This window comes from Dysidea avara, chromosome 10 (genome assembly GCF_963678975.1).
Source record: "Dysidea avara chromosome 10, odDysAvar1.4, whole genome shotgun sequence".
NCBI classification, from domain to species: Eukaryota; Metazoa; Porifera; class Demospongiae; order Dictyoceratida; family Dysideidae; genus Dysidea; species Dysidea avara.
This window is the reverse complement of record NC_089281.1, coordinates 7,387,860-7,401,749: the sequence shown is the minus strand read 5'-3', so window position 1 is coordinate 7,401,749 and position 13,890 is coordinate 7,387,860. Positions and strand designations below refer to the sequence as shown.

Here is a 13,890-nt window from a genome sequence, read left to right as displayed (position 1 = left end):
AATACAAGACTAAATAGTTCGTCTTACCCTCAGTAACACCAGTGTGAAGACACAGGTCTACACTCGGGTCTACATAATTAGCTCACCTGAATGTGTTATGGACGAAGCTTGTAAGTAATACTTCTCCGGCTATAGGAAAATCAGAGTAAAAACCTATACAATGCACGATTCACTACAAGGTAGAGCGGAGCTACTTATGCTAACGTTCATTTATCACCGTGGATCTCGAAATTTTATTTTGAAGCGCTAGATAGATTGTGATGGTAACGCCACGTGCAGCCAAAGTAGTAACGTCTCTGGCTGGTCGAAGCTGGGGTAATAGAAGTTTTAAACCTATTCTTCAAAACAAAGATGCTGCAGGTATGCCATTTTGGGCGTAGTTTGTCTCTTGTAAAAAACTGAAATTACACATGGATACAATGTACATATTTTATTGATTAAACAATCATGAGATAATTAATATGTGTCTGAATTATGTACAATGTAACAGGAAGGATTGTAAAATGTCTTGACAAGGAAGCACTAGATAGAGTGATTGTAGAAACCAATCCTGGATTTGGAGTAGTGACATCAGCATTGCTAAATGCTGGAGCTGCAGATGTTCGAGTATTGGAGTATCATGGTAATCAAACCAGCTGGAAGAGCAATTTTGAGGTGAAATCTCATTCCTAACTACACTGGGGAACGATGATTTGGTGTGCAAGTGTTATTCTTTCAGAGGTTCTTTGTTGTATTAAATATTGGTCGGACAAAAGCTGTATGTGCATTACAGCTACAGGGAGTGAGACTTGCATGTATTCGTATCGAGTTTGTTAGTGAAAGTGTTATATGCACAACAATAAACAAAAACCTGAAATTACTTGATTAGTTTTTGACAGTTTGGCATCTTTTTGTTATCATGTTGATCTCAAAAAGTGCATCTCATTGTGTGTCTGTGATCTGTTATTCTTAGAATCCAATTACTAATATTCATCTCTGTGTTAACTGAGTGGTGTTATTGGATTAATTGATCCCTTATAAGGATGCATTGGTAGTGTAGGGGTTTCTGGCTTGTAGCCATGGTGGACAGATTGGCAGACACTTGTTTATATCTGCTTGATCACTTCTAAGTTGTGTAAGATGTTTGTAGCTCCTTGTGAGAGTCTGGGTTGTGGACAAGGTCTTATTTCATGTCTGGTTCTTTGACTAGCTTGTTTACATATTTGTGTGTTTGTAGTGCTAATTGTAGTTCCTAGTTTGACATGTGTTGTAAGTTCCTGATACTGTAAAATAAATCAGGAAAATTTTGGCATAGAAATTTTTTGTCTATTAAATTTCGATGTAACATATTTTCGTCACTGGCATAATTGACAAAAAAAATTTGACGGAATACTATTAATATTTGTATGTGCAAAGTTTGTGTAGTTTAAATGATTTATCATTTTAATTTTCGTCAATACAGCCAGTGACAAAAAAAATTTGATGGTGAATTTTTCCATTTACAGTAACCTTGGGACTTGATACAGGGTATAGTATGTACAAATTGAGCTCGATCCTGAAAAACAGCTAAAAATTAAAAGTGGATTTTTTCTTAAGAGAGTAAGCATTTCAGCCAACCAGATGATTAATGGTAACAGCAAAGGTGTCAACAACAGATACATACAGTTTGGCTCCATTACAAGTTCAGGAAAGGACACTGTACTTTTATGGCTTCCCATAGGAAATGTATCATGAAAATTTTGATTGCCTGTGAATATTATGTCAGACATTTGAACGATGAAATATTTTTAGCAGGTCAAGCAGTACTACAAGTGTGCCAAATTTCAAGATCGTGTGTATTTGCATCCATGAGTTATTAAATGTTTTTGAGGATCCAGCTCAACGCATACACACACTATAGTGTGTGTGTGCGTGCACGTGTGTGCATTAATTAGGACCATATAATTACAGTATGTTGTCTGTATATCCCATAGTACTGCAACCCTCCTTTGTGTGGGATTTAATTTAATACTTACATGTGATTAAAGTATTGTACATGCATACATGATGTGGTATGTGGTTCTATCTCTTGATTTCCAGGAGCTGAGGTCAGATTTTCCAGGGCAGTTGCACCTGTTCAACTGTAGCTTGGAAGGATTAGACCTTGGAAAAGCAAAGAAACTAACTTATGATAGAGTATTGCATGGTGTTCCTAAGAAAGACTGGACAGATAAAGGTATGCATAATGTGTATGGTGTGTGCGTGCGTGCGTGTGTGTGTGCATGCGTGTGTGTGCACGCAACAGCATAGCCATGTCAGGCAGCATAGCCAAATGGCCAGAGCCTTACCCAGTTATGCCAAGTTGCTATTATTGTTTCCACGAACAAATTACTTTGCTCACGTCTACCCAGCTGAACCTAGTAGGCTGGTGTCAACTGGGGAACTGTCCTTGTCTTGCTTAGTGGTGTTGGGGTTATTGTGAAACTTCAGGTTCCATGGCCTCTTTGTCCTCCTGTGGGTTACTAGTCTTAGGATTTACCTACACAAGATCCATGTGCCTGGGTGGTGCACAGGCATCCCAGTGCTGGTTCACTGGGTAGTAATAGCTGTGTTTTGCACGGCTGCTGAAGACTCTGCATGCGTGTATGTGTGTGTGTGCATGTTTGTGTGTATGCGTGCGTGCGTGTGCGTGTGTGTGTGTGTGTGTGTGTGTGTGTGTGTGTGTGTGTGTGTGTACGCATGTAGTGCATAGCTGGTCATGCTTTTCTGGAATACTGATATTGCACCCAATTTAGTTTCGACACCTAATATCGACATTCCAAGTTTGTATTTCTCTTTTATGTAGTGTGTGAAACCACATAAGAATTTGATTAATTGAGATGAAGACTTTTGTTACTCAGTTTTTAAAGTGTTACATCCAGCTAACCATGACCTATTTAAATGTACTTCTGTCATAGCTTGTAAGCTAGAGCTGTCCAATAATGTATAACATTATCATTTATCAGATTAGCATGATAACAAGTATAGTCTATTATTATCGTGGTAATTTTCAACTTTGCAAAGACATTCACGTGGTATAGATGTTTAAAGATTTCTTAGTGTTAGGTACATCACTACGGTCAACTTTGGAGACTGTTTTGATATGTACTAATTTTTGCTGGTTAAAAGATTACTGTAGCATTAAAGTGTGCTTGTCTTGCACCTGTAATAACATTTCTTAGTTTGTAGGGTGTAGGGTAAATAGTGAGAATCCTATTGTGATAAAGCCAATGCCTAAAATCTAATAGCAACATTTTTTGTAGGCTGTTATGATTCAGCAGGACTGATGTTTTTTATATTCCTGTAGACAATGAACACAGTAAAAGCAAAATTCTGTTTGCAGAGAGGGAGAAAGTTTCTGATGGTTGGGGCATACATGACGACTTTGATGACACACATGAAACAGAATATACGTAAAAGAGAGGCGTTATCGTAAAGTATGTGTGCATACAAGATCTACAGCTAGCTGTGCTGTAATGATTATACAAGTGATGCTATATATGCAAAGAACAAATCACTAGCTAGGCTTCCATCAATAATAGAAAATCTTGTGACGTCAAAATTGACCTGTCACAAGAAATGACTATTTCTTTGTTGTGGACCAGCACTATAAGAGCTAGTCACGACACTTCATGCTTATGTACTCACAAGGACACACCCCATACTCAAACAAGGCTGCCAGTCCTAAGGATGTTACTGTAGACTTCCTTGGTCAACTGTGCAGCCTATGAGTACTGAAAGTGAACTATTCTGAAGGAGAAGAGACATTTTCTACTGTACCTTTTGAGATTTTTAATTACCTGGGTTTACATGGCTAGGCTATAAGGAGCAGTAACACAGTTAATTTTAATCAGACTGTGCACCAACTTGCTGTCTGGTGTACTGCACTTTTCCAGAAAACGCACTTGACAAACTAGATTACAGCAAATACCTTACTGGCACCATATGCATCCACACTCCAACTAACATTTCTCAATTGTTGTAGTCACTAACACACCACACACACCCAACTTTTTTGGCTCCGTGAAATTCTAATGTCATATGCATCCAAGGAGAGGTCTTGGGGATTTCCAAAGGAGTTTCCAATCAGACTGTTAAATGGTCATGAGGGGACAGTGGTATGTGTACTAATATATAGTTATGTAGAACATGCGACAAGATTTGTACGCTATTGAGAGACCCAGGTGGGGATCACCCACAAATTGTATGCAAAGTAGATAAAGAAAGAGCAAGTTGATGAGACAAACTGTGGCTGTTAGTATCAATTTCAAGGCTGTAGTGTCAATGCCGTACTGTAACATTAGAATTCCAAATGACTCCTATCTTGTCCAGATTGTATACTAGACTGTTTTGTTTTTAGCTTTGCCGATTTATGTTTGATGTATGTAGTAGGCCATCTGACAACTTTGAAGGGAGAATTGCATGATCGGACACTTGTTTCCAATGTATCCTTGGAAATCAGGACACCTTGATAATCAGTACACATTTGTTTGATCCCAAGATACCCATAATAAACTGTATACTCTATTTTCTTTGAACACTGCACCTTTAATAGTGGCCGCAATGCAGGTTATAAGTATAATTGTAAATTCCGCCCTCAAATAAACACCACAGCTTTATTCAAGTTTCACGTATCTGGCTGCAGCTGCCGATGGCAGACTCTGTGTCAACCAAGAGGAAAAGTGTCGCTTTCATAAGTTACAAGTAGGTGAGAGTGCAGAGAGCACAGCTAATAGAGAAGCACCTCAACAGTGAGCCAAATGCTGATATAAAGTGAGGTACATGCCCTACCATCATTGCACCATCCTTTATATCAGCAACCATTATCTTGCGGATTGCTTCTACAGTTTAACTGTTCACCAATGAATGGTGACCATATATCTTGAAAAATGTAAGCGTTGCTGATTTCTTTTCTACAGTTTAACTGTTCACTGATGAATGGCAACCATATATCTTGAAAAAATGCGATACCCACGAACACAGCTGCTCATTTCAAATTCTCTTCCGTCAGTTCTGCCATTATGATCTTCAAATTGCAATAGGTATCTATCATCTCATATAGCTAATTACTAACTCACCTCACCCTGTAGCTACGTGGTAAAATTAAATACACTTGGTAAGCACGTGCATGGTACGTAGCTAGGAATTTTAAAAATCAGAAAAAATTTTTAAAATGCAAAAATTTCTAGTGAATTATGGCCTTTACCACATCTGCTACACTTTTCCACCTTGAACAATTTGCAATAAGATAACTTTTAAACCTACTTGTTTTCAACTTTCTCAAATGGAATAATCGTTGCATTAAGAGCTGCTACAATGCCTCCCTTGAATAGTAGCTGCACTGATATTGACACTAGGCTAGTAGCAGCCGTGGCATTTAACCAAGTATCTGTAGTTTGCAAATGCTAGCTTGTGCTTGTTGTTCATTTGTTTAGCTGGTTTACTGTGTGAACTGCTCACATGCTTTGAGAAGCATACATTAAAAATATTTATGAAGGTGCAGTTAAAACACACTGTAAACTTGGCTTTGTCATGACCAGTGGTGAAAATTGGAACAGATTGTGCTCCAGTTAGAGCAATGGTAGTGTTACCAGCCATGTCCTAGTCTCGTCCCCAGCCTCCCACGTGTTCGATCATGCGAAGGTTGTCTGGTGACATTAGTCCAACTTCTTGGCCCAGGAAGTGCACATTAATAAAGTGTACATTTGAAAAACTAGCTTAGTAGTGGTCTAAAGGTCTTCTTTGCTGTTGATTGTTGCTCTAAGTCCAATACTAAGAAGGTTTTCATACATAAAGTTTTAATCAGCATTCATTAGTCACTCCAGCAATTTTTATATAGTAGCACTCCTTTAAGTGAATGAAAAGTTTATTCATTTGAATGTAAGCATGAATGAGCACAAGAAACATCTTTGTAGCAATATTCCACTAGGGCTAAGAAAGTGGACCAAAGTCACCAGATGACCTTCGCATGATCGAGCGTGTGGGCGGCTGGGGACGAGACTTGCCATGTCCTTCCAGCATGGTGCCTCATCCATGTTACCAATGGCTGACAATTCATAACTGTGTTTGTAGAGAGCTTTCTACAGCTTCTGGTCTTCATGATAAACTTACTACCTTGTTAGTCAGCTGAGGTGGCAACCTTTGTTCTACTGTTGTTTTTCTTTGCAATGGATATCCCTAACACTTCATGAAATTATGGAGCCAACCACTACTGGCAACAAATGGCTTGCTACTACTGCTGCTTGGTTCCTCAGGAGTGCTGCTACCTTGTAATTGCCTGAATGGCCTTTGTAGTGACATGAATACTTTATGATCGTTTTCCTTCGCTGCATGATGACAGTGCTTCCTCAATCTGTGGGTATTTTGGCTTAAGTCTTCCACCAGTTAGTCTCTTCTTTTTTTGAGTCTGTAACATTTAGATGGACCTTGCAACTTCTGTTCTTTCTTTCACCTACTCCATATTTCCAGTCAAGTTCCATTTACTGCACCATGACTGAACAGCGACGTTTTTCCTTCCACAAGGTGGGATGTAGATGCTGTACGTACCTTGCACAATTCGTTTCATTGTACATGACAAAGAGTTGAAAAAATAAGAAGCTTTTTCTACAAAAGGCTATAATTTTAGCAATAGTCTTGGCAATACCAATGATGATACCAGTTATATTAATGTCTCTTCAGCTAGCTCATCATCCCAATGCTAGTAGTAATTCCAGCACGAAAGTACTCTGCATGGTACAGACCAAGACAGATGTACTCTCAGATGGTTTCGGTCACAGTTCAATATCAGAGAATGCAGTCAGCAGCATTCTCCTGTCTCTCCTCCTGACAGTCCCCCTTAAACCAGTTATTGCTATCTGCCTGTTTACAATGCCCCTGCACTCCTCAGTTCTATCAAGTATATCCGTACCTGCTAATCAATGGTATTGCCAAGCATTAACAGGTGGCCCATTTTCTTCGATTTTGTAATATTCCTCCCTTCTTTGTATTTCCAGTTCTTTCAGTTCCAAGTATAGTTTTTCCAGCCATGAACCATCCTTTCCTAATGTTTCATCTTTAAAATCTTTCACGGTGAATTGACAAATTGCTTTGATGTTTCCATGCTGTTCTGTGTGTTTTCTGATAGCATGTAGCCCTCTGTTCATCATCAAGCTTCAAATATGCTGAATGCTTGTCACTAGAATTCTCTATGGCTTACATCATTTGCTGCCTTGATGATGCTGCTATTGCTGAAGGATCAGAAAGAGACATGTCACAAGCATCTTTCCTACACGATTAAAATAATTCTACAACAAATTCAGAAAAACTTTATAAAATCATTTCTAAATTCATTGTCTCGTCCTGCTGCTCAAGCAAAGGTCAATGCATGAATGATTAAGCACGTGGGGGGTTTGGACGAGACTACTATTATTTTTATTTTATGTATTTATTAAGGCTTTACAGCGCAAGTACTGAAGGTCTGTAGGACACCTGGTCCTACAGCCTGTTTAAAGTTGTTACAGAAAGTGTGTTTGAAAAGGTGGAGAAAGGAGAAAAAAAAATTATATTCAAAGTAAAAGTTTTGCTGTTTGCTAACAGTCCACAAATTCGTGAAACTTTTCCACCTTCAACAATTTACATATACAGTATGCTAAATAGTAGTCACTCACAATGTTTTCATATACCACCCATGATGACCCCCTCTAATTGAGGGGTTTTATTGCCATTATTTAGCAAATTGCCTAAGACACAGTAGAGCTATGTGGTCATGTGTCATGGGATGTTATTCACCAACATGGCTTTAAGGTCATGTGTCTTCCTTGTTGGATCATCTTAAGGTTTCATCTAGCTGCCCCCTATATATGGTTGTATTGTAAACCTTTGTTTGTGTAGCCTCACCCTGATGCATAAGTGTGTCTTTAAATGTCATATGTATTGTCTACTTTTACATTTCTATTCATGTATGTTGTAGTGTACGTGCGTGCGTGCGTGCGTGCGTGCGTGCGTGTGTGTGTGTGTTCACACTCGTGTATGCACATGCATGTAAGTGTGTGTACATATTGGCTAGCTATCACACTGTTATATGACTACTGCTACTACTACAGATTCACCAGGCTACTTGGTCTCCACTTTCAACAATAAATATGATTTCAAGACCATGTTTCATTTGCTGAATAACTGTAGATGGCAACGTGGACTCTTCAGATGGGGCAGGTTTACCATAATTGCTGTGTGTATACAGCAACTGGCACAGGTAAGGAACAGACCAGGTATCATGATATAATGAGTACGACCATGATTACTACTTCAATACTGTATTTTACTGGTAGACAGTTATTATTTCTCTAACATAGAGAAAACCATACAGTATAATACTAGACCTAAAAGCCGAAGGTGGCAACTACAGGTGTATTATAAGCTGTGGTGTTTATTTTTATAGTTACAATGTGACTTTTATTCAAGCAGCAGTTCTAAGTAATAAAATATGGTTTCCCAATTTTAGTTATCAAAGTTGTGATGTAAATTTACCTCATTGCACACAGTGATTTGAAGCCTTACTGTTCCCATGATAATCCACACTCAGCAAATAGTACACAGTTCAAACAGAAGCCTGTGTTGACTGAGTGGAGTGATGACTCAGTATAGCCATTATAAATAACTTACAAGTACTCACATAGATGTACAAGAGGATATGTATTATCCTCTTGGTAATCGGCATGAGCCGTTCTTACTTTCTAGAGCTAAAACACACAAGTACAGCATAAACAGGTACAAACTATACACACATACACTAATCACATCATTACTTTAATACACAGATTTTAACACAACTAACAAGTTCAGGATGATGCATGGTTAGGATAATACCCTATGTACCAGAGTACCCTATAAGTGCTCTGGTGCATAGGGTAGAATGTAGCAGGATCCCATGAAAAAGAACACCTTGGTAATCGGTATATATTTGATTATTATGGTCCCATGTATACACTGTCTGTCAAATGTAGATACTTCAGCATAGTCCTGAGGTGCACGCAGACATTGATACATGCATATGGCATGCCTTTTCTGTGAAGCTGTCACTTGTCAATAATGGTTCCCGTTAATTAATCTGTCTGACCAAAGTACATAGATATTTTGGTTGGCTGGGAATTTTTTTCTAATAGACTGTTTGCATGTGTGTGTGTGTTCCTATTTTTATAGAAGCTCACTGCTACAACTAGTGGAGCAAGCACAATGACAATCGCTGCCCAACTGAATTGTCATGTTGAGTCATTATTCAAAGTAATAATTATTTGAAGTGTTAGTTTAAGAAATATCACTGTGTTTGTTACAGATTCCATCTTCAGATTTTTCAGTAGGATCAAGAAATCAGAAGGTTTTTCTACTAAAATCTATAGCTAATGTACTTTTATGTATTTAGTGTTTCAATCATGATTATGATGTGCTGAAGTTAGAGCCAAGAATTAAGCAGCCTTTTGTCGGATGTGAGGCATTCTCAGATTCTATGCTGCTAAATTTGACAAAATGTAAAGCCAAAACATTACATATAACTCTAAAGTAAGGTACACTTTGATATAAATGGGATTCTGTTGATCTTTCTGCAGGAATTATCATCCCAAACCCAAAGAGTTACTGGAAAAACTCTCAATTCCAAACAAGCAAGTCAGAAACGCAACGTCCGAAGAACTTCAAAGAATTATAGTTGAATGTTTTGAAGTACAATAATTATTATGAATTACGATGAAATACAAAGCAACTATTCTAATTAGCGCTCGTCGATAGATGTTGCGAGAAGTCGGAGCGATAATCGCTGCAAGTTGCTTCACGGGCGTGATTGTTTATATGGTACATCACAGTCAGGCGCTGGACAGAGAGGTACGCAAGACACCATCAAATTAATTACTCCATATAACGCACATCATGATTTATTACTGCAGCGCATGCGTGAAGGAGTTAAGAAAGACTTGGAGAGGCAGCAGCAAAGATCACAAAACAAAAAGGACTTGGCAGAGCAGATCATGCTCCAAAAGAAATTGGAAGAAAGAGACAAGTCTTAAAAAATTGTACAATAGTTTATTTAGCAAAGAAAAGTAAAATACATTTCAATAAAATATATGACATATTACGCTTGTACCTATACTATCCATTTAGGCAAACATTATACTGTCAGTTCAGGTGCATTGTAATAGATAAAACACTACACTAATATAAAGCAAGCACATCTAATTATCATCCATAGCATCTTTAGCTTCTGGTTCTTTGTCTTTATCCGAACTGCTGTTAGTCTCGTCAGGTGGAAGTTCAGTTATAGTTGGCACTGAGCTTTCCTTATCCTTATCTGGTTCCTAGACAATACAAAGCTATTGACAAACTGACAAGTTAAGTAAACTAACTAACATATAGAGGATTACTATCAAATTGACCATCAACAGGTAAGTCGTGTTCGTCAAATTTCTTCTTTCGTAGTTCTTGTAATCGTTCAGATATCCAAGGTCGTCTGAAACATTTTACTCATTGCAGTGACAGACAGTATTAGAAATAGCTTACTTTGCAGGTACTTCATATTCTGCAGGTAATGTATTAATAAGTTGCTGCATTACATAAGGTTCATCAACATCTAGTGAATCCTTGGCTACTTCAACATACTCTATAACAATTTCACAATTTTTGAGAAAATTATATTTAGTGTCCAAAAAATGTTTCAAGAGCAAATACATTGATTTTTGTAAACTGAAAATAAACTGCAGGTACCTTAAACCATATCTGAAGTATTGGACTACATAGTTGGGACTTGGCCCAAAGTATTCGCCTCAAATTGGCATAGTTTAGCCCTGTAGTTACTCCCTCACACCAGTTTAAGATAAAGGACAACAATATTGCGTACACACTTTAGGCTAAAGAAAAAGATTCAAACTCTCCTCCATAAACGGAAAACAATATGGTGGTCATATAGGTTTTACCAATTTGAGACTTCACTGAGTAATAGAGCAAAACTTGCTTATTACTTCTTTATGGTATACATTATTTCATCTATTTTTTCTCTCCTCAAAATTAGAAAAGATACTGGTACGAACTAGACAGGTTTTCGCTACAACGGTCGTAATTGTTGGAAAACTACTTATACTGACATAACAAGGAAGTCCCAGGCAACATATCATAACTTTCCAAAGTACACAGATCAGATTTTTCACTTTGCATTTTTAAGGTTGGTGCTCTATTTGTTAATCTCTGCGGTTTACAGATAGACGTGTAATAAAAAGTTAACCACTTTCGACTATTAGTGTACCAGCATGGACTTTTCTTGACTCTACACAGAAACCAACCTTAATGGTAAATATGCTCAGAGTAAGGAAGCATGCGGAGTGTGAAATATTTAAGGTAGTTATGGATGAAAAAAATTAAGTCACGTGTAGTGAGTGTACTGTATGTAGTGTGTGCATGCGTGTGCATGTGTGAGGCAGTATAGCTAGGCTAGAGTATCAGTCTGGTAGTGTTGCACCGATAATCGGATCAGTTATCGGAAAAACCATATATCACCTTTTTTTGTATATTGGTATCGGATTGGCACCACAATGAAAAAAGCAGCAGATACAGATATGTGTATGTATTTAAAAATACATGATCATGTGCACCAAATGATGTTTACAAATGCATTTAGTTGCATTTCTTACATCACAAATGTTGTTATTACTGCTTCAGTATACTGTCATCTGATGTAGCAATACTGCTACTATAAACAAGCTAAATTGGTCCTTCACAATCAAATTTCTAGCAAAAATTGCTACAAAAAGATATGTTCTGCTATATCGGATTGGCTACATTTATCAGCTTGTAAACATTATTCAATACCCATTATCAGAATATTGGCAAAATCTCATATCAGTGCAACACTACAGTCTGGTAATCGAAAGGTTCCAGGTTCGATGCCGGGTTATGCCAATTTGGATGTTGTTGTTTCCTTAAGCAAGGAACTTTACTCACATTGTACCCAGCTGTATAACGGGGGACCTGGTGGCCTGGTGTCAAGTAACATTATGGGTACCTGGCATTTAATGGGGAAGCAAATGCCCAACTGTCCTAGGAACATTGTGGAGTTTCTCCACAAGACCTGGACAATCCTCCTGTGGGTTACTAGTCCTGCCTCAAGAGGATTTGCCAGCACAAGACTCAAGTGCCTGAGTGGTGCACAAGTATCTCAGTGCCAGTTCACTAGACGGCAACAGCTGGCTGCCGTAGGTAGGCTTTGCTTTTACGCTCTGTGTGCACACAACCCTGTGATACATGGTGCAGTCTCCTGTGGGTTACTAGTCCCGTCCCAGGAGGATTTCCCTAGCTTTGTATGTGCGTGCATGCAATGGAGCGCATACAAAGGTTCCAGTTCCACATTGATGTTGTTTCTTTCAGCAAGGAACTTTATTCACATTGCTCCAGTCCTACACAATGGGGATCTGATGCCCTGGTGTCAACTGGAGGATCAAACGCTCAACTGTACTTGTCTTGCTTAGTGGTGTTGGGTCACTGTGGACCCTTGGGTTCTGTGGTCTTTATCCATGTGTGCATGTATGTACAACAAGTGAGTACTGATTCAGTCTCCATGGTGACAAGTTACACAAACATAACAAACATCAGAAAACTTTCTATATAACTGAAATAGCCTTTAAAAAAGCTGACCACAACACAATTATCAAGTATAAAAAAAAGTATACTTACCCTGTATTTTAGCCTCGATAGCTTCTTTAGCTTTCTTCTGCAATACTTCATTCTGTACATATGAACAAAAATAACATCAACAACAAAATGAATCAGTTTCTGACCTTTTCAATAGCTTCTTGTGAAACCTTTGGAGCACTGGGAAAAGTGACTAAAATAGCACTCATATTATCCCTGCTATTCTACAAGGTTTTTAAAAAAGCATTGTTACAAACTACCAGAATCAATGGAAAATTTTACCTTGTTTAAACATAAGTCTAGAAGGTTACTGCATATTTGAGCTAGGTCATCAGTTAGCGTCAGTTGGCGTTGGATATATGCAATCACTTCTTCATTTGTCATGACATCAAATATTCCATCGCATGCTAGGAATAGGAACTCATCTGCATTTTCATCTCGTCCATTCACCTTTATGTCAGGTTCTGGGGACACCAGCTGCTCTGCATCCGGTAAATCTGCTGATCGCTTGTAATCAAAATCTCCTAAAGCCCTGGATACTGCAAGTGATCCATTTACTCTTTGCATCATCACCGTGCCACCTGCTTTCTCAATCCGTTCTTTTTCACTAGTATTATAAGGCTTATGATCTTCAGTAGCAAACTCTAGTTTACCACTGCGGCACAGGAGGCCGCGCGAGTCGCCGCAATTTCCCCAAATAATATTTGATGGTGTAACCATCACAGTGATAGCTGTCGTGCCACTCCTGTCTTCACCACTTGACCATTGTGGTAGCTCTCTGAGCTTTTTATCCAACGAAAAAAATCCCTGTGTAATTCCTACTTTCGCATATTCTAAATCAGTTTTAGAGTCAGTTTTAGAGTCAGTTTTGTCCTTTTCCTTATCTTTTTGGATTTCTTCAGTAATGGACTCAAGCAGGTGTTCAGCACAATATTGTGATACTTTAGCACCTGCGTGCCCATCGAATACTCCAAAAAACGCCCAGTCTTTTAAATAAGCGTTGGATCCAGCAAAGTCTGTATTACAAATATGTGCATCCTCCATTTCCATTCTCCATCCTTGCATTGCAGAAACGCCATATCTTATCCCATTTTTACCTTCGCCTTTGTCAGTGACTTTATCCGTTTTCGGTTTATCTAGAAACGCGCCCATTTTTTCAACCTTTCTTTAAGCAGTTTCTTGTCGTTGTTGTAGTGCACTAAATGTAACCAAAACTAACTCACGTGTACAACTACCATTAATTGAAGG

The 13,890-nt window shown here is 38.4% G+C and overlaps 3 protein-coding genes across 5 annotated transcripts in view; 1 reads left to right on the top strand and 2 right to left on the bottom strand.

Annotated features, from left to right (window-relative positions):
- The window catches only part of LOC136269066 (uncharacterized), a 13,800-nt gene extending 13,557 nt beyond the window's left edge, over window positions 1–243 (bottom strand). The window contains exon 1 of one of the 2 annotated variants that reach the window (XM_066064524.1): window positions 87–243. The gene's annotated coding sequence lies outside the window, so the exon portion shown is untranslated. Of the gene's footprint in view, window positions 1–27 lie in introns of both variants that reach the window. The other variant, XM_066064525.1, reaches the window with a different exon arrangement.
- LOC136269073 (mitochondrial dimethyladenosine transferase 1-like) lies at window positions 205–10,099 on the top strand. Of its 2 annotated transcripts, XM_066064535.1 has the most exons (10): window positions 205–360; window positions 491–654; window positions 719–781; window positions 2,059–2,194; window positions 8,079–8,227; window positions 9,175–9,255; window positions 9,308–9,349; window positions 9,395–9,531; window positions 9,579–9,849; window positions 9,912–10,099. In XM_066064535.1, exons 1-9 carry the CDS (start codon window positions 261–263, stop codon window positions 9,697–9,699), a joined length of 993 nt encoding a protein of 330 aa, XP_065920607.1. In that variant the 5' UTR covers window positions 205–260; the 3' UTR covers window positions 9,700–9,849; window positions 9,912–10,099. The 2 variants fall into 2 exon arrangements, with proteins under 2 accessions (XP_065920607.1, XP_065920608.1); XM_066064536.1 differs by lacking the exon at window positions 719–781.
- LOC136269071 (protein phosphatase 1A-like) overlaps window positions 10,028–13,890 on the bottom strand; it is a 4,087-nt gene continuing 224 nt past the window's right edge. Inside the window, exons 2-7 of the mRNA XM_066064533.1 lie at window positions 12,925–13,840; window positions 12,789–12,866; window positions 12,685–12,736; window positions 10,522–10,621; window positions 10,372–10,471; window positions 10,028–10,319 (exon numbers count right to left, since the gene is read on the bottom strand). Of these exons, the coding sequence (XP_065920605.1) occupies window positions 10,197–10,319; window positions 10,372–10,471; window positions 10,522–10,621; window positions 12,685–12,736; window positions 12,789–12,866; window positions 12,925–13,794 (1,323 nt within the window). The 5' untranslated portion in view covers window positions 13,795–13,840 and the 3' untranslated portion in view covers window positions 10,028–10,196. The remainder of the gene's footprint in view (window positions 10,320–10,371; window positions 10,472–10,521; window positions 10,622–12,684; window positions 12,737–12,788; window positions 12,867–12,924; window positions 13,841–13,890) is intronic.

Coding starts and splice junctions, on each gene's coding strand:
- LOC136269073 (XM_066064535.1), top strand. CDS start 261: ATGGTAACGCCACGTGCAGCCAAAGTAGTAACGTCTCTGGCTGGTCGA. Junction 9,256..9,307: donor ATGTTGAGTCATTATTCAAA/GTAATAATTATT, acceptor TGTTTGTTACAG/ATTCCATCTTCAGATTTTTC. Junction 9,532..9,578: donor ACATTACATATAACTCTAAA/GTAAGGTACACT, acceptor ATCTTTCTGCAG/GAATTATCATCCCAAACCCA.